Below are 27985 nucleotides of genomic sequence, written 5' to 3'. Positions count from 1 at the left end.
TCGGCCCGCGTGCCACCCTGCTCTGGGCCATGGCGGCGGTGGCTCGGGGCCGGTGCCTCCCTCGGGCGTGGCTCTGCAGGTGGGGCCCCGACTCTCCCCTGAGCCCCGAAAGGCAGCCGGGGGACCCCCGTAACCCGCCGCTTGCTCTGTGTTGCAGGAGGGCGGGGCCGGGCTGCGGCCGCCACTACCGCGCCGCGCTCTGCGCCGAGCTGAAGCAGCGCCTGGCCATCGACGAGGTCGCCTCCCGCCCTGTCCGGCCTCACGAGGTAGGGTGGTGACTGGACCCCTGACGCCCCCTTTCACTCTCCCCTCGGCCGCCACACCACCCCCCGCGGGCTTCGGTCCTGAATGGAATTCCTAAGTGCCCGCTAGGGGGCGACCGGGAGCCTGGAGCTAAACTCCGTCTGGGCCAGAAGGGCCCTTTCGGGGTTCACAAAAAGGCCACAAGTGTTGAAGGAAGATTGCTCCCCCAAACTCAAATGCAGGCCTCTTGCGAAAGGCCCCAGAGCTGTTGCCTTAGAAACAGACAATTCTGATTTGCACACGACTTTGCACAACCCCTTGCAGGTTATTGGTTGAATACACAGAAATGGACCCCATCCTTGGCTTCCTCTTCAGCGTCAGCATTTAATGATCTGTCCTCCCTCTTCACCCAAACCAGTCCGGTAACGTCTGTCCTATAATTCTGAGTACGTGCCTTGTGCCCTGCTCTGGTGTAGTGCCGTGATTTGGGGTGGGATTAGTTTAGGATTGTGGGCATTTCCAGTGAAATGTGGAAGTCACTTTGGCCCTGCCTGGTGACCTCTCTGGTGACACGATGTCATCTCGAATGGAGAATGAGAACCTCTAACAAGGTGAAGCAAGCAGTGAGCCTCAGCGTCAGGGACCCCTGGTGAGAAGGAGCAAGGCGGCCACAGCGCTGAAGTGTCACTTCACTAGCAGGGACCCCGTTGCGAAATGGATTATTTGAGTGAGCATATCATGGCAGCTGATCTGCTTCCTGGGATTCATGTGCTGAAAGACGTTTATTCTTGAATCATCCTTGAATCAAGGTGGAGTGGCTTGAGGACCTACGTGGGCCATGCATGTCAACAACTGACGTGTCACGCACACAGTGTGTGCAGCCTGAAGGCTGGGCTCTTTTGTTCTGTTCTTTGCCCAGACACTGCCTCGTAAGGAATTAGCTCATGGGAGTTGGGTCTCTGTGGGTTTACTCACCATCAAATCCTCATATTCTGGAATGGTGCCTGGCACATGGCAGACACTCAAAACATCGTTGAATGGATGCATTTTGTCCATAGAAATGTCTTCTCACCAACATGGCTTCCTCTGTACTAAATGGGAAATGTAAGCAAACAAAGACATGAACGTCAGCGATTCTTTCAGCCTTCATTTTCTCCTGTTTCTCAGCCCTCTTCTCAGCCTGTGTCAGAATCAGCTGGGGCTTGTTAAAACAGATTGCTGGGCTTTGTCCCCAGAGTGTCTGATTCCTTAGGTCAGGGTGAGGCCTGAGAATTTGAAAGTCTAAGTAAGCTCCCAGGTGACACTGAAGCTGGTGGTCTGGGAACCAGACTTTGAGAAGCACTGGCTTACAGGGTCTAGAAAAAGTGCTGGGTACACTGCCTCAGGTCTGCCTCTGCTCTAGCATGGGCACGAAGCACAGAAGCCGGGGATCTAGAACTGGCCTCCACCATGATTGCTGATCCCCAGAACAGCTGGTCAAGTTACCCTTCTGCTTAAAATCCTTTAATGGCTTCCCACTGTTCCTCCTGTGAAGACTCAGAGCCTCCGTAAAGACGACATACCCTTGGACGGTGTGGACCCTGCTCTGTAGCCCCATCTCTTTCTCCTCTTTGTGCGCTAAGCTCACTGGTTTTTCTTCTGATCCCATCACAGGGCCTTTGCACATGCCATCATATTTGGTTGTGTTAGTTGTTCTTAGTTCAAGTGTTCCTTTCTCAGAGATGTTTTTCCTGACTTCAACAAAAGGTTAAATCACCCCATTATGCACTTTCATAGCACCATATATTTCTCTCTTTAACATTTTGTGTAGGAGTTGTAATTTAACACGTTAATCATCACAATTACTTGGCTGATGTCTCTCTTCTCCCATCCAAGTACTAACCAGGCCCGCCTGTGCTTAGCTTTTGAGATCAGACTAGATGGGATGCATTCAGGTGGGATGGCCATAGACAGATATCCGATATCTACTATACTCTTAGCTCCATGAAGGCAAGAACCTTGTCCATTGTGCCTCATGATTGCACACGGGCACTTAGTTCAGTCCTTGGCATATAGTAGACATTCAGGAAATATTTTGGTGCAATTGAATGAACTTTGTCTCCGTGGACAAGCACCACTCTGCTTGCTGCCCCCCCCCTTTTTTTCCCTAAAGATTTTATTTATTTATTTGAGAGAGAGTGAGCACGAGTGAGAGAGAGAGCAGGAGCAGAGGGTCGGAGGAAGAAGGAGAAGCAGACTCCCTGCTGAGCAGGGAGCCCGACCCAGGGCTCCATCCAAGGATCCCAGGATCATGACCTGAGCTGAAGGCGGGCACTTCACCGTCTGAGACACCCAGGCGCCTCCTGCCGCTGTGTTTCCTTTGCAGGTCAGAGTTGGTGTCCATTTCTGTGGAGTTAATTTTGCTGACATTTTGGTCTGCCGTGGTCAGTATCAGGAAAAGCCCCAACTTCCCTTCACACCTGGTGAGTACGAAGGGGCCAAGTGACTGCTCGGGAAGGAAGCTACAGAGTTTTCAGAACCGTGTGCGTCTCGGGCGCGACGCTGGTGGTGCTTACGTCCCCACAGTGATGTGTCAGATATGTCAGCCTCGCCACTGATAGGAAGCACTAGATTGTGAGCCCCCTGAGGGAAGGTTCTACGACTGTCTGGCCCCTAGCTTTAGCCCCCATCTTAACGTTGGGCCTGGCTCTTAGTAGATGCTCAGTAAAGATGTTAACGGTGCATAAATGAACTGTGAATTTCATTTCATAAGTGAATTTTTGCATATCATGTCCAGCAGATTCTGCTCAGAATCCTCATTGGTCCTCGTCATTCCCTTCCATTCCTTGTGAGTGCCTCAGTGTTGTTTTTTCACCGAAGGATCATAAACATCTGTTTGCAGCTAAAACTCTCAGTCATCAGAACCACATTCCCAAGGAAACCTAATATCAGAGGATCAGAAAGAGGACAAAGAGTTTATACATTTCTAGCAGTCCACTGTCTGATTTTCATTGTGCCCACTCTGATTACATTTAGCTCCTGAATATGTGGACAAATGACTGCTTTTTGTTGTTGACATTTAGTTAAAGAGATAGAAGTATAGCTTATTGTGTATAGCACATGTAGATTTTATACAGACATATACTATTAAGGATACAGTGATTGCAAAATAGCTGCTGTGTTTTGGCCTTGGGGTGTTTGGTTGTGTCTCAACATTTGGAACCATTTCCCTCTGTTTGTATTTGCTGACATGCTGGATGGGGGGAAAATGTCGTAGTCAATGGAGTTATTCCTCTGGCAGCGCAAGTGGGAAATGTATGATCATTAAATTCAGAAATTTTGGAGGTAGAAGAGGAAAGAGCAGACAATATCAGTTCATCCAAATTGAGCCAAGTACTGTATGAATAAATATAGTTCATGTCCTTGAGGGCCCCATAGTCTACAAGAGGTGACACAGAAACAGATAAATACAATATGATGAGTGCCGTAACTGGGGTGCTGTAAAGAGCCCAAGGCCCCAGTGAGCAGGATCAAAAGTACTTGTGTACCTGTGCCTCTCTGTGTTTTTGCCCATTCTTGAAATTTTCATTTGTAAATTGGTAAGAGTGGGACTGCTGTCACTTTTCAGGTTGTGAGCCTGAAATCTTAAGTTCACTTTCCTGGGCTTTGGGTACAACGCTCTTCCTGGGGGGGGGGGGGGGGGGGAACGACGCTTAAGCCCTCTCAGCTCTAGAAAGCAGGTAGGATGGCCTGTTGATCAGGCTTTTCTCTTCTCCGTGGTGCTGGGCTTTATAGATAACGTAGCGTTTAAACCAATTGTTTTAGGAATGGAGTTTTCCGGGACTGTACTGGAGACAGGCGCAGATGTCAGCACAGTGAAAGAGGTAAATGAGTTGAAATCTAGGGAATTGATGTGTGTGGAGCCATGAGAAATGTGCTAACCTCATCTGTAGCCAGAGGGTCTTACTTCTTTTGGCCTTTGCCAACAGACACCAGAGGGAAACCAAGATGAAGGGGGAAGAAACTAATTCTGAATTGGAGGAAGGAAGCCAGTGGAAGTTCCTGGCTTCGTCAAACCTTTTATTACTAAAGAAGGCAGCACCTCAGTCTTCAGTTACTGAGAGGATAGAACATTCTCAAGTTTCAGCCTCTTGTGAAAAAATTTCTGGGATTTTAATTTATTTCAACTTTTTCCTTACTCTGTCCTGTCCAAAATGTGCTCATATTGTCTTGGTACCCTGGTGCGGGTATTGAGAAGATGGTTGAATTATTTACTAAACATTAACTCTGAACAGATGTGTCTTATGGGGTCAGAAGGAAAGATTTTCTTTCTTTTTTTGATTAATTTGGGAAGAGGTAAATGGCAAGGCCATGCATTTAAACAAGCCCTTAATGGTATTTTCTCTTCAGGGAGATCGAGTTATTGGCGTGAGTGGCTTTAATGGTATGGCTGAAGAATGCATCATTGACCAAAAGGTATCCCTAGCTCTCAATATGTCAGCTTGGAGATTGTTTTTCTCCTTTCTTTTCTTTAATCTCCACCTAGCTCTTTCCTTGTTACCCTTCTCTCCCCCTTCTTTGTATTTGTGTCTCAGCCAAGCACTTCTTCCTTTCAAATGCTAAAGCCCTTTTCCGTATCGGAGTGACAACCCTTGCACAGAGCTTTGTTTGTGTGGAGCCCTGAGATGAAGGGCATTTTGTTTTCCGAGTCCTGGAGCGACTGGCTGGCTGTCCAATTGGACCATAGGTAGTTTTGGTAGAAAAACTGGTTTGGGGCATTGAGCTGGATATAATAGGTTTCTCCACCACGTCAAGCTTGTGAAAGAGATAGTCTTGGGAAGGGAGCCAGCCAGGGTGGAGGGTAGGCTTGTACGGGGTGTGAATGGCGGCCCCTAGTGGTGCAGATTACACAGTTTTCCCCACCACTTTATTGAGGTAAACAGACATAGAAACATCCTACTCATTGATTACAGTACAGTTCCATTCTCTGAAACTTGATTCCTTCCTGAGCTAGATGCCAGCCTTGGGATTTGTGACGACCCATACACCCAGGTTGTCACAGCTTGCTTGGTTTTGACTTGTGGTGGGTTTTGGTTCCTGACAGGCTCGGTTCCTTTACAAATCAGTCGCTCAATCCGATCATAATGTTTCCTGAGCAGCTTTTATGGACAGGTACACGTGCTTAATCCCTACATTACTGTTATCTCTTTTTATAGACACTGTGGCGGATTCCAGAAAGGGTGCCCCTCCGAGAAGCTGCTACCCTGCCTGTATCTTATGGCACTGCTATTTTGGCTTTGGAACATCGGGCACGTACTCGGCCTGGGTAAGAGGCTTTGTAGACAGCCCAGTATCTCTTTCTGAGATCAGAAATGCCCAGCAAGACCTTGCCCCTTCCTCTCCCCTCCCTAACCTTTAGCTCTTGTTCAGTTTGTGTGAGGAAAGCCCAAAGGGAGGTAGTGACCCAAGATAGGGGTCCAGTGTCCGAGGAATGATAAGACTGTGAACTTGACCAGTATGAATTTGGGGAAATAGCTCTTTCAAGAACCTGGCCACTCTGGAGATCCCCTCCTAGAAAACCTTACATTTTCTTTTATTTCTTTTATTTATTTATTTTTTAAAAAGATTGTATTTATTTATTTGACAGAGAGCGCACACAAGCGGCGGGAGAGACAGGCAGAGGGAGAGGGAGAGGGAGGCTCCCTGCTGAGCAGGGAACCTGACATGGGGCTGGATCCTAGGACCCTTTTTTTTTTTTTTTTAAAGATTGTACTTATTTGACAGAGAGAGATACAGCAAGAGAGGGAACACAAGCAGGGGGAGTGGGAGAGGGAGAAGCAGGCTTCCCACTGAGCAGGGAGCCCGATGTAGGGCTCGATCCCAGGACCTTGGGATCATGACCTGAGCCAAAGGCAGACAATTAACGACTGAGCCACCCAGGCACCCCAAAAACCTTACCTTTTTTTTTTTTTTCTTAAGATTTTCTCTATTCATTTGAGAGAGAGAGAGAGAAAGCACGAGAGAGGGCAGGGTCAGAGGGAGAAGCAGACTCCCCACTGAGCAGAGAGCCCCATGTGGGACTTGATCCTGGGACTCCAGGATCACGACCTGAGCCCAAGGCAGTCGCTTAACCGATTGAGCCCCCCAGGCACCTGAAACCTTACAATTTCAGAGAGTTGGTTTATGTAAACTTGTTTCAGTCTGGTTTTAATGGAGCCCTGTGGTATTTGTTTCTGTGAGGCGTGGTTCGGTATGCCTAACTAGGGTATTTCAGACTCAAAGGTGCAGAAGTTTCCCACTTTACCTGAAATATATGCCTTTTGCCCTTTTCAGAGAGACTCAGAATTGCTCCAGAGAAGTGACTTTAATTGAGCGGTGGCTGTTCCTTGATCACCACTTTCTAAAATTCAGCAATGTTCAGTATGACAATGATTTTAGGACAGAATTTCTGAAGCAGAAATTGGAGTGGTAGCTGAAAGAAAGGGTTGTCCCTGTCACGAGGAAGAGGCTCCCTAGAGAGAGTAAGGAATATTTTTTCCTGGGAAGTCTTCAGCTGGACCAAATCTGCACTGACCGAGCAGTCACGTACATAAGCCCACTCCAAACACTGAAGAACGGGTGTCCGTGAAGGGCTGAGTGAAATGGCCTTTAAGTTCTCTTCTTGCTTTTAAATGTTCATGAACTCATGTGATTGGATGATTTTTGAAGGTTTCTGAAGTAACGTTCCTCTTTCTCTGGCAGAGAAACTGTCTTGGTGACGGCAGCAGCTGGAGCCACAGGCCTGGCGGTAATAGATGTGGCAACAAATGTTCTTCACGCTCAGGTATTTGTGTGTTAGAGTCTCCGTTTAGAAAAAGTCGTGCCTCCAGTTTTCAAACATAGAATATATTCATTCATTTGTTCATAAATATGGTGGGCGAGGCACTGAGGTTATAAAGTAACCCAGAGTAGGGTCTTGCCGTCTATTTGTTTACAGACTGGTGAGGGGACATGGGAGTGGATCACTCGTCCTTCCAGCCACCGGAACCTGGCAAGAGCTGACTTGCTTCATGGCCTCTGCAGGTTCTGTTCCCTCTACCTGTAAAGCTTTTCTGAATTGTCTTGTCTCTCAGGAGATGTTAAGCTGTCCACCACGCCCCCGCCCCCAGCTGTTTGTAGATTCTCTCCCAGCATCCCATGGTACACACCTTAGTGTGTGGTTAATCCTTTGCTTGGGTCATGATTGGATTACTGTCTCCCTCCTACCTGACTGGAACCCCCATGAAGGCAGGGACAGTGTGTGTTTGGCTCATTACTGTAGTCCCAGCCAGCTGGCATGGTAGCTAGACCATAGTAGGCACTCAATAACTATTTCTTGAACAAAAGAATAAACAAAGGAAAGAAAGACCCAAGTCTCTGCAAGGGCATCGCTCTGAGGCTGTGGGTGTCAGATAAGGAAGATTTCTTGGAGACAGTAGGCCTTTCAGGTGACTTCTGTAGGACTGGTAGCAGTTGAATAGAGGAAGAAGGGAGGCGAAGGCCATTGTAGTGCTGGGAGGGCATGTCAGAAAACAGACATGGGATGTCTCAGGATGTGTTCAGGGAGTTGCAAGTAGCATCTGTGGAGCAAAGCATCGGGGGGGGGGGGGTGGTGGTGCGGGGAATGGTGGAAGATGACTCTAGGGACAAAGGCAGAGACACGATCATGAGGGGCTGAAGAGTTTGAACCCTTATTGGAAGCTCTCAGGAGCCACTAAGGACTTTAAACAGAGAAGTACCAGATCATATTTGCATGTAGCCAAGTTCATTCTGGTAGCAGTGGGGATGCGAGATGGGGCAAGGTCAGGGGTAGTCTGGAGGCAGTAAGGCAGCCTCTTGGAGCCATCCAAGCCGGCGGTGATGATACTTGAACCAAGACACTAGAAGGGATGAATTGAGAGATACTGAAGTAGAAGAAAATAGAGAGTTTGATCCTCATACAGGTGAAGGAACAAGGACTTTGAAATTAGTCTGACCTACGTTCGGATTCCAACGCTGCCTCTAGCTTAATTGCTTCAGTTTCCTCATTGGTGAAATAAAGCTTTCCTCATATGGGGTCATTGTGGGAATATTGAAATTACACGTGCAGTACGCCTGCTAGGAGGAATGGCATGTTGGTAAGAATCTCTTAAAAAGGGAACCTGTTATTATTAGACATTGAGTGGGAAGGAGCAAACTAGGTTAACTGGTGGATTTGCCGTTATTTCGTGGAGAACACGGGAGAGAACGACGAGCTCAGTTTGGGAAGCATTAAGTGTGAGGTTTCTGTGGTGCGTGCAGTTGGGATATCCAGAAGGCACCGAGATACCCAGGTTTGGAGATAATTGGATTGCTCCGGAATTTTTTCAGGGGGTGTCTCTCCTTTCTCGCATTAAGTTCTCTTTGGGAAGGACATGTGAGTTCTGAAAGCGATCTTAGCTACCAGGAGGCTCTCCATGGAATATTAACACATTTCATGTCAAAGCAAGGGCTTTTAGCACCTCTCAGTGGGGAGACCAAAATTAGTCTCCTTGTCTAGAGCCACTGACTGTTTACCATTTCTAGGAAGATAAAATTGCACCATTTGTTATGATTAGACATGGTAGGTTAAGTAGAGAGAAAAATTCACTTCAACTCCGATATTAAAATTAATTCAAGCTGTATATTCTTTCATAGCCATCATGGTTTGCAGCAAAAGCAAACAACAACAAAATAATAAAAATAACTTTAAAAATGTCATCATGCCGCCTACTTGGAACGGGTTATTTTGAGAACAACCTCCATTCACAGCATTTCATATCATTTTCAAAGTGCCTCCACACCAATTATCTTACCTCCGAGCCTAACAAACCCCTGGAGATGGATAATGTGTTTATTATCCCTATTTCACAGATAAAGAAAGTGAGACGCCAAGGGAGACGGGTTCGTGGCAGGTCTCGCAGGCACCCTTGTGAGAATTGAGACTGGCGTCAACTCCCTGACCCTAGGCTGGGGTCTGCCGTCTGTGCGCTATGTGAAGCTACTAGAGGGTTCCCCTGGGGAGTACTTGAGGGTAGCTGTCAGGTTCAAATAGTTAGGGGTGAGTTTGAAATCTTCTAAGGGCACCGATGATCTTGTGTGTTTGAATGCAAGTTCTCAGTGTCACCTTGGGGCCAAACTGCTCGGGCTGGTGGGTGCTATCCAGGGATAAGTCACCTCTAGGCAGTGCTTATGTGTTGGAAGCATTTCTGGAGACTTCCAAACCCCAGACCTGCTCACAGGATGGCCCATGGCCATGTTTGCCAGGCTTTAAGCGTGGTTTTCTCCCAGGCAGATGGAGTAGAAAAGCATGGGCTTTGGAGTCAGGCAGCAACATTGGGTTTGAATGGTTCTTATACCACCTTCTACCTGTCTAAGCCTGGGTTCATGACTTAACCTCTAGGTCTGTGTCTCCGTCTATAGAATGGGCGTAATTATACTGCCCCTGTAATGTTCTTATGAGGTTTAAATACAATAAATGATTGTGTATGTTCAATAATAGATTCAATTTATCTAGTACTCTGTTTTCCAAGTGCCTTATGTACAGTATTCCATTTGATTTTTAAAATAAATCTTGTTTCACGGATGAGGTCGCTGAAGCTTAGGGAAGCTGGTGGGCAGCGTGGAGGTTAAAAGCGTGAATTCTGGAGATGGACAACCTGGGGTTGATCCCAGTTCTCCCTCCCACTAGCTGTGTGACCTTGAGCAAGTTACGTAACTTCCTTTGCTTCAGTTTCTTCATCTCTAAAATGGGGATGCTCGTAGTGTGCATAACATTGGGCTTTTAAGACTGAGTTATGAGTTTATGTAAAGCTTTGAGGAGTTCCTGGCACACAGTAAGCATTATGTAAGTATTAGTTCTTACTAAGTCATTTGTCTTAGGTAACAGTGCTAGTTGAGAGCAGAGTCAGGATTTGAACTCAGGTCTTTCCATCTTCAAGATCTTTTTACTGAATCATGTTTTACCCTCTGAGAAGCCTTTTGAGATCTCGATCTAGATTGGCTACCTCTCCTTTGCACTTTGCAACCCTCTGTACTTCCCTACCTTCACACTGCTGTATCTTGCTATCTTGACTCTAAGCTTGGGTATCTTTTTTTTTTTTTTTTTAAGATTTTATTTATTTATCTGACAGAGAGAGACAGCAAGAGAGGGAACACAAGCAGGGGCAGAGGGAGAGGGAGAAGCAGGCTTCCCGCTGAACAGGGAGCCCGTTGCGGGGCTCGATCCTCGGCCCCTGGGATCATGACCTGAGCCGAAGGCAGACGCTTAACAACTGAGCCACCCAGGCGCCCCAGAAGCTTGGGTACCTTTACTACTTAACTCATAGTAGGTGCTCAGGAAATGACGGTTTCATCCATATTTGGAAAAGACTTTCTGAGTGTCTCCTGAATCCTCTCCTAGCTAGACACATTGGGGTTTTAGGATTCTTGGAACTGTGGATCCCGTGGCCAGTGGGTGTGGAGGGGCCAGTGTGATGGTGCTGTGTGCTGGCCCTGATGTGTGGGGTGGAGACTGATGCTAGGGCAGCAAGGTCACATTGGTTTCCTTGGGTAGTACCCTTTGGGGGGAAGCTGGGTAGGTAGGGTGAGCCCCTCTTGGTTCATATTCTGGATCATCAGAAGCTTTGTGTTCTCTGTGCAGGTGATAGCTGCAGCCGGAAGTGACGAGAAGTGCAAGCTGGCGATGCAGAAGGGTGCACAGTCCGTCGTGAACTACAGTCGGGGCAGCCTGAAGGAGGCAGTGAGGACCCTGGTGGGCAGTGCTGGGGTGAACGTGGCCATCGACACTGTGGGAGGAGATGTCTTCCTGGAGGCGCTCCGCAGGTGCGTACGGTGGACTTTCCAGAGGGGCTGGACCTGGGGGTCTGCTGAAACCTTTCCAGACCTGTCTTCCTTCTGGCCTTACTTCTTTTCCATTTTTGCTGCTCACTTTTCCTGTAGGCTTCGGCATCAACGGGAACAGCTGAGTGGGAGGGTGAAAAGGAATAGAAGCAGAGGGAAAATCAGGAAATGCTTAAATATAGAAAAACAAGATATCCAACTGGAAAATATCCAGAAAATGACTGCAGACTCTCTAGTTGGCAATATTGAATGCTTTAGAAATTATGCATGTGTTAGATTCAGCCATGCCGGACCCCATTAACTACTTTATGTACGTAGTGTTGGTAATTCTTGGCATCATCGTTCAGATGTTAGAAGGACCAGGGGGAGGGGTGGTGGCAGGTCCCTAGTTCACCATGCACCAAAGTACAGACTCTTTTGATCTCACTGGTTTCAGAAGCAGCCAGCGAGTTTTAGTGAGACTGTTATATCCACACCAATTCTCATTCTGTTTTTAACCAGAGACTCTGGAGTGTTCCATTAATACTGACTTCATTTCTCCTGTCGTCTTGGCAAGCACAATTTTCTGGTTTATCTCAGTTTAAAGTTGAAGAAACAGAAGCGGACAGAACAGCTTACCCACAGAAGGGACCCAGTTGGTTCTCTGGCCCCTGAACATCACTACACTGTGCTCAGAGAAGCAAAGGAAGGAGGCTATCGACTCCATAGAGAGCCAGGACAGAGAGCTGCTAGCTCTCATGCCCCTCTTGCCTTCTGGGTAACGGGTAACAGTGTTATCAGAAGCGGTTCTCATTTCCCTCTAAAGAAGAAAAAGCAAAAAGCAAAAGCCAAACAAAGATACACACATTCTATATCAAAGATGTTACAAGTTTTTTAGAAAAGATTTTTATTTATTTATTTATTTGCCAGAAAGAGAGAGAGCATAAGCAAGGGGAGCAGCAGGCAGAGGGAGAGGGAGAAGCAGACTCCCCACTGAGCAGGGAGCTCAACTCAGGGCGGTATCCCAGGACCCTGGGACCATGACCTGAGCCGAAAGCAGATGCTAACTGACTGAACCAGCCAGGTGCCCTGCTTATGGCTTATTTTTATGTTTTCCTGCAGAATCCAAAGTGCTATAGAATGATTCACCCCTGCCAGCTTGTCAGGTCAAGAGGAATTTCCAGCTGGGGGTTGCTTTTTTTTTTTTTTTAAAGTTGTGGTAAAATATACGTAACTTACCATTTTAAACATTTGTAAGTGTGAAATTCAGAGGCATTAAGTATCCTCACAATGTTGTGTCCCTCTCCCCAGCGAGGACCCTGTACATGTTAAATGATAACTGCTCCTCCCCTCCCCCACCTCCCTGGTAACTTATACTTTTTCTCTCTACCAGTTAACGTAGATTGCTTTATTCATTCTACACTTTTTATTGTGATTTAAAAAATACGTAACATAAAATTTGCTCTATTAACCTTTTTTTAATAAATATATTTTCCCAAGATTTTATTTATTTATATATTTATTTATTTATTTATTTATTTATTTGTCAGAGAGAGAGAGAGAGAACGCACAAGCAGAGGGAGTGGCAGGCAGAGGGAGAAGCAGGCTTTCCACTGAGCAGGGAGCCCGATGTGGGGCTTGATCCCAGGACCCTGGAATCACGACCCGAGCTGAAGGCAGACGCTTCACCGACTGAGCCACCCGCGGCACCCCATATATTAACCATTTTTTACATTAACCATTTTTAAGTATGTAGTTCTGTAGTGTAAACTATGTTTATATTGTTGTGAAACATGTTCATCACTTTTTCAACTTGCAAATCTAAAATTCTTTACCCATTAAATAATAATTCATATTTCTCCCTCCCCCCAGCCACTGGTAACCACCATTTTACTTTCTATGAATTTGACTACTCTAGATGTCTCATATAGGTAGAATCATACAGTATTTGTTCTTTTGTGACTCGCTGATTTCGTTTAGCATAATGTCCTCAAGGTTCATCCATGTCTTAGCATGTGACAGCATTTCCTTCCTGTTTAAGGCTGAACAATATTCTATTGTATGTATATGACACATTTCGTTTCTCCATCTCTTGGTTGATGGACATTTGGGTTGCTTCTCCCTCTTGGCTATGGTAGATAGTGCTGCTTTGAACGAGGGAGTGCAGCTATTTCTCCAAGACCCTGTTTTCAGTGATTTTGGATATAGACCCAAAGTGGCATTGCTGGATTATATGGTAGTTCCATTTTTAATTTTCTGAGGAACCTCCATACTGTTTTCCTGTTGCACCATTTTACAACCCCACTGACAGTACATGAGAGTTCCGGTTTCTCTATATCCTTGCTAACAGTGGTTATTTTCTGTAGTTGTTGTTTTTTATAGTAGCCATCCCAATGAGTGTGAATATATATATGTTCCTTTTTAAAATAATTTCCTTTCCTTGTCCTTTCTTCCCCCAGCTTGGCGTGGGAGGGCAGGATCGTGGTGGTGGGTTTTGCTGGAGGAACCATTGCTTCTGTTCCGGCCAACCTTCTGCTCTTGAAGAATGTCTCTGCCATGGGGCTATACTGGAGCCGATACAAAGAGCAGAACTTTCCCGTCTTCTCCAGAACCCTGTCCTCGGCTCTTCAGTACTGCCAGCAAGGGCGCATCCAGCCACACATCGGAGCGGTTTTTAAGCTGGAGGAGGTGAGACGCTCTGAAGGGATGGGATATGGCTGACTAAACCCCAGGACCTAATCGGTGTCAAACGACTGGGTAGTTTCTCTCTGGGTTCCATAAATCCTCCTTTTATGGAATGAAAAGGTACAAATGCAGTGCAGAATAATGGGGTCTCACAGGCTGCAGGGGGACAGGATTTCTCCAGGTCTTCCTGGGTTGAATGGCGGTCGCCTCAGGCCCAGTGAGCCACCTGGGAGACTGAATTTGCGCAGGCCACGAAGGAGCTGGATTTCGAGGGCTCTCCTTACGTCATTGGTTTCTTAAGCAGAGGGAAGTGATGTTACTTTAGAAAATCATTTACCCGTGTTTATCTGAACTCTGAACTGCATAACATACACGTCTAAGAAGGAAGCATTTAACTTGACCTTTGATTTTAGAAAACAGACGCTTTAAAGTACAACCAGATGATCTAGACTGAGGTTCTGTGAACAAAACACTAAATCGTGCCGCACGTCATAGGACTGTAATTCATCCATTAGTCACCGTAGTTAATTTTGTTGGCTCTTCACTCCCTTTTCTCATTCCCCCTCAGTCCCATTAATGTGGCTTAAACTTCCTCCGAAGTGTAATTGTGTGCATGCATATGCAATATGGTTGTAAATGTGAATCTGTTAGGCATTCACTGTGAAGTCCTTTTTTTTTTCCCGTTTAATTTGCTTTAATGTTCAAAAAACTGTTTTGGTGACTCTAGTCAGCCGTTGATGGCGCCCCTGTTTTGTTCGTATGCAGATTAGGGGGCCGGAGCTGTCAGTGCCAGACTTCCTTGCCCACCAGCCTTCCGTTTTTATGTTTTTCCCTATAATGGGGCATATTCTTCTCAAACATGGTTTACTTTCTTCCTCTTCTTTTTCGTATGTCAGTCCAGAGGGTCGTGTTGGGTGGTAGAAAGAGAACCTGACTGGCCTTTGGAAAACTGGTTGGATTCTACTTCTGGCTTTGCCTTCTCTAGCTGCAACCCTGTGGAAGTCTCCTCTCCTTTCTGACCTACAGTCTCCATGCCTCTACAGGGGGGCCGCAGCCAGGATGTGGGCAGGTGGAGGGAGACCTGAGTGGCCTGGGCTCTGGGCCCCCCTCCGCTGCTGGGGTCTGAGTGGCTGCACATTTTTACCTTTCTGTTCTGCCTTTTGTGAAAAGGTTTTGCAGCTTACAAACTTGAAGATCACCCGTTTCAAGAATTTCTGAGTCCCCTTCCATCTTGTGGCTTTTATCATGTGTCTTGCGAGCTGAGGTTTGCTTTACCCGAGGCTCACGGATACCTGTTGACAGAGGATGAGGATAATAGGACAGGTGCGCAAACGCTGGCTGGTTTGAACCACCTTGTCTCCTCACTGACCTGTGTTCAGGTGCTGCTCAGGCAGGAGAGAAAGTCAGACGGGGATTATTGTTTTATTATTTTTTAAATTTTTATTTTTTTAAGATTTTATTTATTTGTCAGAGAGAGAGAGAAAGCACAAGCAGAGGGAGCAGCAGGCAGAGGGAGAAGCAGACTCCCCGCTGAGTGGGGACTCGATCCCAGGACCGTGGGATCATGACCTGAGCCAAAGGCAGACGCTTAACTGGACTGAGCCACCCAGGTGTCCCTGAATTATTGTTTTAATCACTCACACTGAAGTTCTCTCTTCTCTTAAACACGAATTAACTATCTAATCACTAACCTTCTGTCGGCTTCCATTTGCCCTGCTGCTTTCCAATGAGGGCTCCACATACAGGGTTAATCTGGTTCTTCCCACTCTGCTGACCATCCTGCTACCTCTGGGCCCTCTGAGGAGACCGTTCTTCCTAATCATTTCATCTCATTCACACACCCTCTATTCACAATTTCTTCTCTTTTCCCCCCATATGTCAACTACTTAGAGGACTAGTGATAGAAGTGGTAGCTCCCAGGCGTTAGGTGCGTACTGTGGGCCAAGAACTATGTTCAGCACTTTAACATCCATTTTCTCATTTTGTCTTCATAATGCTCCCTTGAGGTATGAGCCATTTTTATTACACTTTACAGATGAAGAAATCAAGACTCGTGGAGGCTAAGAAACCCACTCGGTATTATGTAGTAAGTGACAGACCTGGAATCCAGTCCAGGTTGGTCCGACGCCAGAACTGGGCTCCTTATGGCTATGTCGGACTCTCTCCTCAAGCAAGCCAGGAAGTTGCTTCTTAGAAACCTTCTTCTAGAGTATGAAGTTCGTTCATCCACTGGAGAATTATCTATGTGAAAGAGCTGTCTTACAGTTAAAACTACCAGGACGCTTGACCTTTCCCAAGCACTAGCAGAATTTATATATTTTGTTCTTTTAAAATGAAGATGATTAAATGAATATATAGTTAATTTCACTTAACCTGGGTAATATTTTTCATGTAAATCTCTTAATGTTTTAGAACAAAATTATTTGTCAGAAACTGCCCGGGCTCAGAAAATGACCACAAGTATATACATATAATAACCGGAGACACCAGTGCTTCCTAGCTTGATATTCTCCCGATATATGGGTTTATAGGTTTGGCCTGATAGTCAGTATTAATAACTACATACTTCGTACCCTAGCCTGTGTAGTTGGCACGAGGTCTGAGCTCCCGTAGCACTCTGTGCGTTTTCTTTGTCTACTTGTAATTGTTCAGTGCTTGTCATTCCCATAGACCGTAAACTCCATGTGGGCAGGGGCACGCCTCTCTTTGTGTCCAGCTCCTGGCAGGTACTCATGTATCTGTCGAATGACTGAGGGCAGGAGGCTATCAGGTCAGACCACCTGAGGTCAGATCCTGGCCCTACCACTTAACTGGCTGTGGGCAAATTGCTCACCTCTAATGCTTGAGTTTCCTCATCTGTAACGAGGGCAGTAATATACTTTGCCTCCTAAGGTCGTTGTGAAGATTAAATAAGATAACACATGTAAAAGCACATAGCAAACACTTACTATATTGTGTAAAGCAAAATCTGGCTCGTTATGAAATACAGAGCTGAGCTTTCTCAGGTCCCATGAGCTGTAACACATTTGCGTGGACATTTCATGGGCAGGATTAGAGAGGCAGTCTTTAGATTTTGAATTTTAACTAGAATTTATTATTTCCTGAAGTGTAGCATCTGTGCCCGATGGGTGGGCCCTGCGTGAGCGCTGTCCTCTGTCCAGGGGATGGCCTTATTCGGAGCTGCCAAGTCTGCTTTCCGTAGGGAGATGCTCACACACGTCTCAACCAGACATAGGACTTACACCTCAGAGATCCGAACTTGTTTCAGGTGACGTCAGGTGAGGTCAGGGGAGGTCACCACATCAATAGATTTGATAGAAATTGTTTACTTGGAGTTTCCTGAGTGTATGTGTGGAATATTCTTAAAAATTAAATTACTCTCTTAAGTTTAGAGAGTACATTGATTTGAGTCCACTCTTCCAGACCCAGTATATAGGGTTCTCCATATCCGCCAGCGACACTTGCCCCAGGCCCTGGCCCCTTGCCACCCTTGTCTAGTGATGGCTCACACCACTGATCCCTGCTGTCATACAACCAGACCCTGTCCCTAGGGCCCATCTCCTAACACTTGGTGGTCAAGTGCTTTCCCTGGCGTGGGGGTGGGGGGTGGGGGCTGAGCCTAGGCAGGGCCTCCAACGTGCTCTTCAGGGTGGGAGCTGCTGTGGTCCTGGTATGCGGTGCTGATCCGAAGGAGCTATTGAAGTGCTGGCTTCTCCAGACATTGGATGCGGGGGTCTGGGTAACACAGCTGGGAAGGTGGGGGTGCGGAGCTTACTGCATGGGGTAGGATTTGACAAGGGAAAGACAGGAGACAAATTGTTGCCTTTGTTCCTCCTGATGGAGTGTGTCGACAAGCAGTGGGTTCTATATATGGCCTCTCTGGAGAGGTCCCCTGGAGCCGTGACCAGTTCCGGATTAGTAACACACACCACCTTCCTTGATTCACTTCACCTTTCCCACCTTTGCCTCCCTGGGGTTGCAGTGAAGCGTTAGGCCATACATTTTTTTCCTAAAGATTTATTTATTTATTTATTTATTTGAGAAAGAGAGTAGGGGGAGGGGCAGGGGGAGAGGGAGAGAGAGAATCCCAAGGAAAGTCCCCCTCTGTGTGCAGAGCCTGACCCGGGGCTTGATCCCACAAGCCTGAGATCATGACTTGAGCCGAAATCAAGAGTCCGTTGCTTAACCCACTGAGCCACCCAAGGGCCCCTAAGGCATACGTTTTGACAAGGCTCTATTTTCTAAGGAACCCAGGCTGACACTTAGTTTTGAAGATTTATTTATATCTGTGTTTCATAATACACGGCTTGACTTTTTTCTGTAAAGTTAGGTTTATTGAGCCATCATCTACATTTAGTAAAATTCACTCCGAGCTTCGACAAACACATATAGTCATGTAATCCCCCCACTGCAATCACGATATAGAATGGTTCCATCACTCTGAAAAGTGCCCTTGTGCCCCTTGGTCATCACTCCCCTTCTCCTACCCCACAGCCCCTGGCAACCACTGGTCTGTTTTCCCTCCTCATCGTTTCGCTTTTTCCAGAATGTCGTATAAACGGCGTCATACAGGAGGTAGTCTCTTCAGTCTGGCTTCTTTCAAACCTTGTGTAATACTTCTGAGGCTCACCCATGTTTTTTGTTTTTTATTTTTTGTTTTCAAGATTTTATTTATTAGAGAGAGAGAGAGAACATGAGCAGGGCAAGAGAGGCAGAGGGAGAGAGGGAAACAGGCTCCCTGCTGAACAGGGATCCTGATGTGGCCTCGAGCCCAGGACCCCAGGATCATGACCTGAGCTGAAGGCAGACGCTTCACCGACGCAGCCACCCAGGCGCCCCCCGCCCCGATGGTTTTGCATGTGTCAGTAATTTGTTCTTTTTTTTTTTTTTTTCTTTTTCCTGCTGAAGAGTGTTTATTGTGCGGGTGTTTCACCACTTACTTTTTCATTTATCAGTTAATAGTTGGTTGATTATTTTTAGTTTTTGGTGATTATGAATAAGCCTTCTATAAACATTCACTTGCAAGTTTTGTATAGACATTTAAAAAAAAATTAGGACTGGGATTTCTGCGTCACATGCTAAGCGTAGGTTTAATTTTTATAAATTTGCACAGACATTTAGTTGGCGTTATTTACAGAGCAGGTTTATTCCGCCCAGTCTCCAATGGTGCCTCGTTAACATCATTAGGTAAGAATGTCAGTTTAAAAGAAATCTGTGCAGATCCTACAAATGCCAGTTATCTGTGGTTCTCAGGAAGAGGCATGCTTGACTATGTCCACTGCTCGCTCTCTCTCTGCCTTGTTACAAGCGCTTCGGATGCTGGGTCTACCGCCCAGGTTTTGAAGACACGGCCACTATTATCGCATTCCCACCAAAGCCCATACATAGCATGTGGGTTTTCTATTTTTTGGTGTATCCTGGGGGAGACGCCGGTGCTCTAGCATGCATTTTCTGTTTGTACACGTCAGGATTTTGTTTGTACTGATTTGCTGCTGTATGTTTAACTTTTAGTAAACTACCGACTACGTATCGGAGCGGTGGTATTGTTTTACATTCCCACCAACAATATATGAGAGTCTAGTCGGGCACCTGCCAGAACTTCACACTGTCAGGTCGTTTTCCTTCATTTTAGCCATTCCAGTAGGTAACTGGTGGTATCTGATTGTGGGTTTAATTTGCTTTTCTCTATTGAATAATGATCTTGAGTATCTTTTCATATGTTTATTTGTCAGCTGTATCTCTTTTTTTGGTAAAATGCATTGACTTTTAAAAGGAGATTCAGATCAACTTGTATTAGAGCAATGACATGATAAATATAATTCAAATGGGACTGTGTATCACTAAACATTTTTACCTTTTAAAAACAATCCCACTCAGTCCCAGGTATATTCATTCATTCATGAGTTCATTTTACTCATCAACTTTCATGGGGTACATTCTGTACGCCAGTCAATAAAAACGAAGACTTAAGGAATGTCTTTGTTTTGTCGGGAAGCTCTCAGGACAGGGTTATGATAGGGGGAAGGGATGGTTTCTAAGGAGGCATGAATCAGCATGATGTATTTAGGGAGCTATAGCTTACTCTGATTATTCCTGCTTGACAAGCTAATTAAAAATTCAAGCAGCGGAACCTAAAACAAAAGAAGTATCCTCACCCTGCCCCCACGTTCCGGGTTGCATATCTCCAGAGACAAATTTAACGATGGCTTCACCCACTGCAAGGGCGGGTTCTGGGAAGGGCCTGTGGATCTCTCTGGGGAGCGGGATGGAGCACTTCCCTCTCTGCAGCAGTAGAATGCAGGAGGAAAATGTCCCCAGGCATCTAAATTAGCTGTCGGAAGACTCTGGTCTGGTGCCCTGCGCTTCCCTTCTTCGTCTCTCACTCAGAGCCCTATCCTACTTACTAAGCATCCAGTTCTTCAGGCCACTGGCTGTCTGTTTTCCCAGCCTGTATAGAAGCCACAGGGTGGAAAGGGGACAGAGCTGGATTATTTTTAGAAGTGTCTACAATCACAGCAGAAGTGGCAACTGGACAGAGATGTAACAGAATGTCTGAAAAACAGAAGGGAAAATCACAGACGTTCAGAGTTAAGAGATTCCCAGATCATGGAACAAAAGTGTATGCTTCCTGCCAATATTATCTTTCAGAGAAGTTAGGTAAATGTGCCCCACGGTTTTATATTTATACGCAAAATGATTAAAAAGAAGCTCTGGCTCTTAAAGGGACAGCTTTCTTTTTATGTTAAGATTTACTCGTTAGGAGATTCCTTATTTCTCTAGGATGCCAGGTAAAAGAAGTATCACTATCTCACATCATGCTTGCTTTCCTGAGTATTTTCTGTCATTGGGCTGTGACAGATCTCTGGGAACAAGCGGCTTCAAACTGACAGGGAGAGATGCTGCTGTGAGTCGCCTGAGCTGTGCCTCCTAGTGACAGGGCAGGGAGGCATGTTTCAAAACACGTGTCTTCGACCTCTTCCAGCTCCTTTGAGTATGTCTAAATTTGCATGGATTGGAAAGGTCTCTATAAGGCACGAAGACCTGCAAGGCAGATGTTTTTGAAACCAGGAATTTCGTGCTGCCGAGAATGGGATTTGTTTGATTGATTGATTGGTTTCTCTGCTTATTTTTACTTATTTATTTTTTTCTATGCTTTTGGGGAAGGATTTTAAGTGGGAAGGGTTGGTGATTCATTTTTCTCATTTCAAAGCACATTTGCATTGTTGGACCATCTTTTGTTTTTATGTCTGTGTATTTCTGGATGTCTGTATTTACTTATTCCCTTTATCCTCATGACCCACTACCATCCTCCACTCTTGTGTTTGATACGTGTCCTTGGATTTATATTTCCTTGTAAAACATGTAATTTTTTGTTTGCTAATTTATTTTCCAGTTACACAAATAACAGCACAGGGTTGTGCTGTAGACCTTATTTTGCTTCTTCATTTTGCACTCAGTGCTGTCCTGTTAAGATCGCCTGTGTTGCTGGTGCTGTTTTCAGTTCATTGCTTCCCGCCGCTGCAGAGACCGTGGTGTGCACCTGCTAGTTTACAGCTTGGCTTCGCGGTGATGCACGCTGGGGTTGACCCGGTTCCCTGCCACCATAATCAGCACTAGCATCCGCAGTCTCACAGTCGGGACTTGTGCGAAGTTGCTTTGGAAGTATTTTCCCGGAAGTGGGGTTGTTGGGGCACAGGCTGTATGCAGACTGAATTTGACAGCAAACTGCTCTCCAGGATGACTTGAGCAGTTTATGCCCCTGCCAGCAGTGCGTGCGAATTCTTTCTTCGCCACCCTGTTGCTGTGTGGCATTGTCCTACTTTCTGATTTTTGCCAAACCGAAAGGCATAAACTGGCATCTTATTATTTTAATTTGCATTTCCCTGATTTCTAATCAATGTAAGCATCTCTTTATAGATCTGGTAAACATTCGGGTTTAGCAATTTAAGCCCTTTGTGCAGTTTTCTATAGGGCTTCCTGCCTCTTTCTTACTAATTTGCAAAAGTTCCTTGTGTAACCTGTAGTTCGCAAGTTTTAATGTGTACATGAAACACCTGGGGATCTTGTTAAGATGCAGATTATGATTTGGTAAAGGTGGGAGGGGGCTCAAGATTGCACGTTTCTAATAAGCTCCCAGATGATGCAAAAGCCTATGGTCCTTGAACTACCCTGTGAGTAGCAAGGTTCTAGATGTTAGTTTGAGACTTTGCAAAAGTCTGTCCTTCCAAATTTCTCGTTTCTCTGTCGCCTTTGTCTAGGTTTAATGTAATTGAACACATTGATATTTTGCCTTGTGAGTTAGTGCTATTTGGGACATGTTTAAAAAGTCCTTCGACTGGGGTGCCTGGGTGGCTCAGTCGTTAAGTGTCTGCCTTCTGCTCAGGGCGTGATCCCGGGGTCCTGGGATCGAGCCCCATATCGAGCTCCTCCGCTGGAGCCTGCTTCTTCCTCTCCCACTCCCCCTGCTTGTGTTCCCTCTCTCGCTGTCTGTCTCTCTCTCTGTCAAATAAATGAATAAAATCTTAAAAAAAAAAAGTCCTTTGTCATATCTGGGCCACAGTGATCTTCTCTACTTTTCTCTACTAACTTTTTTAAAATAAAGATTTATTTATTTTAGAGAGAGAGTGAGCAAGTGCGTGAGCAGGGGCAGGGGCAAAGGGAGAGGGAGAGGGAGAGACAGAATCTCAAGCTGACTCTCAGCTGAGCAGGGACCCCGATGTGGGGCTCGATCCCAGGACCCTGATCATGACCTGAGCTGAAATCAAGAGTCGGCTGCTTAACCGACTGAGCCATGTGCCCCCTCTACTAACTTTATACTTTTATTTCACACATAAGGATTGAATCTATCTGAAGTCACCTCTGTATTGGGTATAAATTAGGTAACCAATTTTTATTTTTCCCCTTGTAGTGAGCTAGTTTTCCCAGACCAAATAGTTTGTTGTTTCTCCATTGAGAAGTGAAGCTTCTGTAAGAAAATGAAACAAATTCATCTTGTTTCAAGTTCACAGATACACTCTGCATTCTCTTCTATTCCCTAGGTTCAGATTTCTGTTCCTATAATGGTATCATACTGTTTTTATTGTTATAGCTTTGAAGTATGTTTTAATATCTGGAAGGATCACTCTTCCACCTTAGTTGTTTTTAAAAATTTGATTTAGCTCTTTGTGAATCTTTATCCTTTTAGGTAAATTTTGTGGCTTTTTTTTAAGGTTTTATTTATTTGAGAGAGAGAGACGTAGCGAGAGAGAGAGAGAGAGAGAGTACACGAGTTGGGGGAGGGGATGCAGGACTCAATCCCGGGACCCCAGGATCATGACCTGAGCCAAAGGCAGACATTTAACCAACTGAACCACCCAGGCACTTTTAGGTAAATTTTGGAATAGATTTGGTTAGTTCCTAAAAAATATCTGGCTGAAATTTGGAATGGAATTGCATTGACTATTTAGATTAATTTGGGAAGGTATTGATATTTTTACAATGTTATCTTATTTGTGAACAGGGATATATTGCCATTTATTCAGATCTTTCATGTTTTTAAATAGATTTTAAAGTTTTTCTCCATAAAGTCTTGTGGATCATTCTTAGTTATGTTAATTCTAAGTACTTTACTGTTTCTTTTGCCTTTGAGAGTACTGTTTTATTTTTTATATTTCCTACTTGATTATTTTGATACAGAGAGACGTCAGTAATTTTTGTTAGCTGATCTCATCCCTCACGATCTTGCTGACCTTTCTTATTTGCTTGTCTGTTGCTTCGATTAATTTTTCTATGTAGATTATTCTATTATATGCAAATAATGACACTTCTATTTTCCTCCATTCTCTGTTTTTTTCAATTTTAATTTTTTGCATTTGTTGTTTATCTTGGTAAATATCAGGAGACTTTGCTTTTTCAGCAGTTTTAGGTTTACAGAAAAATGCAACAGAAATATAGAGCACACTCATATATCCCTTCTCCTACCACCCAGTTTCCACTGGTGTTAACTTTTTTTTTTTTAAAGATTTTATTTATTTATTTGGAGGGAGAGAGAAGGAGAGAGAGAGAGCACAGAGGGAGAGTGAGAGGGAGAAGAGGCCCCCCACTGAGCAGGGAGCCCGATGCAGGGCTCGATCCCAGGACCCTGGAATCATGACCTGAGCTGAAGGCAGACGCTTAACCGACTGAGCCACCCAGGTGCCCCTCCACTAGTATTAATGTCTTGCATTGGTGTGGTGCATTTGCTACAATTGATAAATCAGTATTGATATATTATTATTAACTGAAGTCCGTAGTTTACATTAGGGCTCACTCTTTGTGCTGTATGGTTCTACAGGCTTTGCCAAAACAAATGTATAATGTCATGTGTCCGTCATTGCAGTATCATACAGAATGCCTTCACTGCTCCGAAGAATCTCCTGGGCTCCACTTATTCACGCCTGCTCCCTACCCCAACCCCTGACAGCCACTGATCTTCTTACTGTCTCTACAGTTTTGGCTTTTCCAGAAGGTCATATAGTTGGAATCATATAGTATACAGCCTTTTCCGACTGGCTTCTTTTACCTAACAGTCTGCACTCAAGATTGTCCCGTGTCTTTTCGTGGCTTGATGGCTCCTTTCTTCCTACCGTGGAATGACATTCCATTGCCTGAATGGAGCACAGTTTGTTTACTCATTCACCTGCTGAAGGACATCTCGGTTGCTCCCAAGTCTGGACAATTGTGAATAAAGGTGCCATAAACATTTGTGTGGACCTAACTTTTCAGTTTATTACCTCGGAAGGTGATTGCTGGATCACATGGTAAGATGGTGTTTAGCCTTGTGAGAAACCACCAAACTGTCTCCAAAGGAATCCATTTTGGATTCATTGTATGATACAATCCCACCGGCAATGAGTAAGAAGTTCCTTTTGCTCTTCCTTGCCAGCATGTGCTGTTGTCAGCGTTCGGGATTCTAGCTCTTCTGAGAGGTGTGTGGTGGCGTCTTGTTTTTGCGTGCATTGCCCTAATGACATACGACGTGGAACATCTTTTCATGTGCTCTTTTGCCGTCGGACTGTCTTTACTGATGAGGAGTCTGTTCAGATTTTTTGCTGCTTTGTAATGAGGTTGTTGGTTTTCTTATGGAGTTCTTTTTTTTTAAAGATTTTATTTTTAAGTCTTCTCCACACCCAACACGGGGCTTGAACTTACAACCCCGAGATCAAGAGTTGCATGTTCCACTGACTGAGCCAGCCAGGCGCTCCAACTTATGGTTGAGTTTTAAGAATTCTCTGTATATTTTAGGTACAAGTTCTTTCTTAGTCATGCATTTTACGAAGATTTTCCTCCCAGGCTGTGGCTTGTCTTCTCATTCCCCTGAGTGTTTTTTGCAGAGCAGAAGTTTGTAATTTTATGATGTCCGACATACCAGTTTTTTCTTTGATGGATCATGCTTAGGTGCTCACTACCGATCTAAGGGGATGTGGATTTTTTTTTCCTGTTTCCTTCTGAAAGTTTTATAGTTTTGCCTTTTACGTGTAGGCGGAAGATTAATTTTGAGTTAACTTTTGTGAATGATGTAAGAACAGTGTCTTGATTCATTTTTTTTGCATGTGGATGTCCAGTAGTTCTAGCACCATTTCTTTTTTTTTTTTAATGATTTTTTATTATATTATGTTAGTCACCATACAGTACATCCCCGGTTTCCGATGTAAGGCTCGATGATTCATTAGTTGCGTATAACACCCCGTGCACCATGCAATACGTGCCCTCCTTACTACCCATCACTGGTCTATCCCATCCCCCCACCCCACTCCCCTCTAATGCCCTCAGTTTGTTTCTCATAGTCCATAATCTCTCATGTTTCATTCCCCCTTCTGATTACCCCCCCTTTCTTTATCCCTTTCTTCCCCTACCGATCTTCCTAGTTCTTATGTTCCATAGATGAGAGAAATCATATGATAGTTGTCTTTCTCTGCTTGACTTATTTCACTTAGCATTATCTCCTCCAGTGCCATCCATGTTGTAGCAAATGTTGGGTAATCGTTCTTTCTGATAGCTGAGTAATATTCCATTGTATATATGGACCACAACTTCTTAATCCAGTCATCTGTTGAAGGGCATCTCGGCTCCTTCCACGATTTAGCTATTGTGGACATTGCTGCTATGAACATTGGGGTGCATATGGCCCTTCTCTTCACTACGTCTGTATCTTTGGGGTAAACACCCAGTAGTCTAGCACCATTTCTTGAAAAAACTATCCTTTCTCCATTGAATTCCCTTTGCTCCTTTGGTAAGGATCAGTTGCTTGTATTTGTGGGTTTATTTTTGGGCTCTAATTTGTTCCATTGATCCGTTTATCTATTCTTTCCCCGGTATCACACTGTCTTGATGACTGTGGCTGCTTCTTAATTTACGTTTTATAAACTTGTACTTCTAAAAAAAATAGGATTTGAGGTGGATTGCGATTTCAGTTACACTGGACACAGGAGAATTTTAATAAAAAGATAAAAATTGTAAAATATCAAACTATTGATTCTTCTGGCAGTGGCTGTATTCTTTCAGAAACTAGAACATGCAGAAATATTGCAATAGAGTATGGACAGGCCTGAGGACTTTTTACCTGCTGTCATTTATCTGACAACATTGAAAACTATACTTTAGACAGAAAAATTTCGAGGTTGGGTTATTCTTAAATATTATTGTTTTCCTTTGAGTTTGTGGTGATTAATTATTTAGTTAGTATTGCATAGTTAGCTCTATATACGTCATTGGAGACACATCTTGATATCTGAGCTATTTGAAGACTCAAACTACCAACAACTGTTTGTTGAAATATGCAAGCGTGACCACATTTTTTTTTGAATTTTTTTAGGTCAACGATGCTTTCCTTCATGTGATTCAGCGCAAATCCACGGGCAAGGTGCTTATCTCCCTTAAATAAATCCTCACCTCAGCAGCAAACTCAGCGTGTCCAAATCCAAACTCATTATCTTTCCAAAAAACCTCATTTCCCTCCTGTGTGTCTAAAGGTGTTACTACTTTCCTTATTAATCCAGATTCAAAGTCTTTTAGAGTCACCGTTGATTCTGTTTTCTTTTTCCTCATAATCAGTGTGACATACGCTTTATTGCCCTAACTTGGATGTCTTTGAGAGTGAAAGGATGCTATTAGTAGTGAAACCAGGAAGGCAGGTGTCCCAGGCAGAGCGGGGGGTATGGTCATCCTGTTCGTAATACGCCAGTGGCCGGGCTCTGTCATCCCGGCCTCTAAGGCAGCTCCACCTCCTTATCCTCTTTTCCATTCTGCCCAATTATGTCTCATCTGTTAATTCCAGTAACTTCCTAACTGGCTTTCCCACCTTTAAACTACCCCCACCCCTCCATCCTTGTTATGCACTGTTCCCATCATGCCCTTCCCAAAGCACAACTATGACTGTGTTTGACTCAAAACCCACAATGGCTTCCCATTGTCTCCCTGGTGGAGTGTAGACTCTTCAAGCCAGTATTTTTTTATGTCCTTGATTTTGCCCCTCTGTGCTTTGCGGCCTTACGTTACACACCTCCGGCTCCTCTGTACGCTCTTACATTTCCTGCCAACCCTCCTTTGCTCTGCTCAGGTTCCTCAACTCCCTTATCTCTGTGAAACATAAGCCCTCCTGACCTCCAAGGCTGACCTCTGCCACGAATGAGCCTGTCACTTTAGGAGGACGGTCATTTCTTCCCTTCCACCTTCCTGTAGCTTTTTCCTCAGAACTGGTTACATTCTGCCTTGCACCGAAGGGAACAGCTGGGCTAGTTGAATGAACACAGGATTCTGCATCTAAGATGTAGGTTTGAATCCCAGGCTCACCACTTCGGAGGTGGTTACTGTAGGTCTGAGAGATTTCCTTTTCTCACTGTAGAGAGGATATTACAATATCTACCTCATAATGTTGCCATGAGCAATACGGGCAGTGATTGGGCAAAGTACCTGGCGTATGGTAAGCTATTAGCAAATGCTAGTCACTTCTTCCTTTCCTCCCTTCCCAAGGTAGTGTAAGTTCCTCGAGAGCAGGTACCATGTCTGATTCACGTTTGTATCTCCCACAATACCTAGCACAGTGAGTTACCCTTATTAAATACTCAATAAATGGAACTGATTTTAAATCATCTGCAAGTCTAAATTGTGGGAGTAAGTTAAGAATACATTACCTTGGTAACCACCCAAATGTCCGTCAACAGATGAATGGGCATACAGAATGTGGTATATCCAAACCGTGGAATATTGTCTGGTCTTAAAACTG

The 27985-nt window shown here is 44.9% G+C and overlaps 1 protein-coding gene across 1 annotated transcript; it reads left to right on the top strand.

Annotated features, from left to right (window-relative positions):
- LOC113262782 (quinone oxidoreductase-like protein 2) lies at positions 1-27848 on the top strand. Its single transcript, XM_026509287.4, has 10 exons — positions 1-79; positions 158-266; positions 2609-2705; positions 4048-4106; positions 4633-4698; positions 5439-5548; positions 6964-7045; positions 10880-11061; positions 13518-13746; positions 26576-27848. The coding sequence occupies exons 1-10, from the start codon at positions 30-32 to the stop codon at positions 26642-26644; spliced, it is 1053 nt and encodes a 350-aa protein (XP_026365072.2). The 5' UTR covers positions 1-29; the 3' UTR covers positions 26645-27848.
- The last annotated feature ends 137 nt before the right edge of the window (positions 27849-27985 follow it).

Source organism: Ursus arctos, unplaced genomic scaffold, assembly GCF_023065955.2.
Source record: "Ursus arctos isolate Adak ecotype North America unplaced genomic scaffold, UrsArc2.0 scaffold_2, whole genome shotgun sequence".
Taxonomy (NCBI): Eukaryota; Metazoa; Chordata; class Mammalia; order Carnivora; family Ursidae; genus Ursus; species Ursus arctos.
The sequence above is the reverse complement of the archived record's forward strand: the minus strand, read 5'-3'. Positions and strand labels throughout refer to the sequence as shown.

Bases quoted from the DNA above. Each gene is read 5' to 3' on its own strand.
- LOC113262782 (XM_026509287.4), top strand. From the start codon at position 30: ATGGCGGCGGTGGCTCGGGGCCGGTGCCTCCCTCGGGCGTGGCTCTGC. The intron at 80-157 runs GTGGGGCCCCGA...TCTGTGTTGCAG, and splicing joins CCTCGGGCGTGGCTCTGCAG to GAGGGCGGGGCCGGGCTGCG. The intron at 4,107-4,632 runs GTAAATGAGTTG...TTTTCTCTTCAG, and splicing joins ATGTCAGCACAGTGAAAGAG to GGAGATCGAGTTATTGGCGT.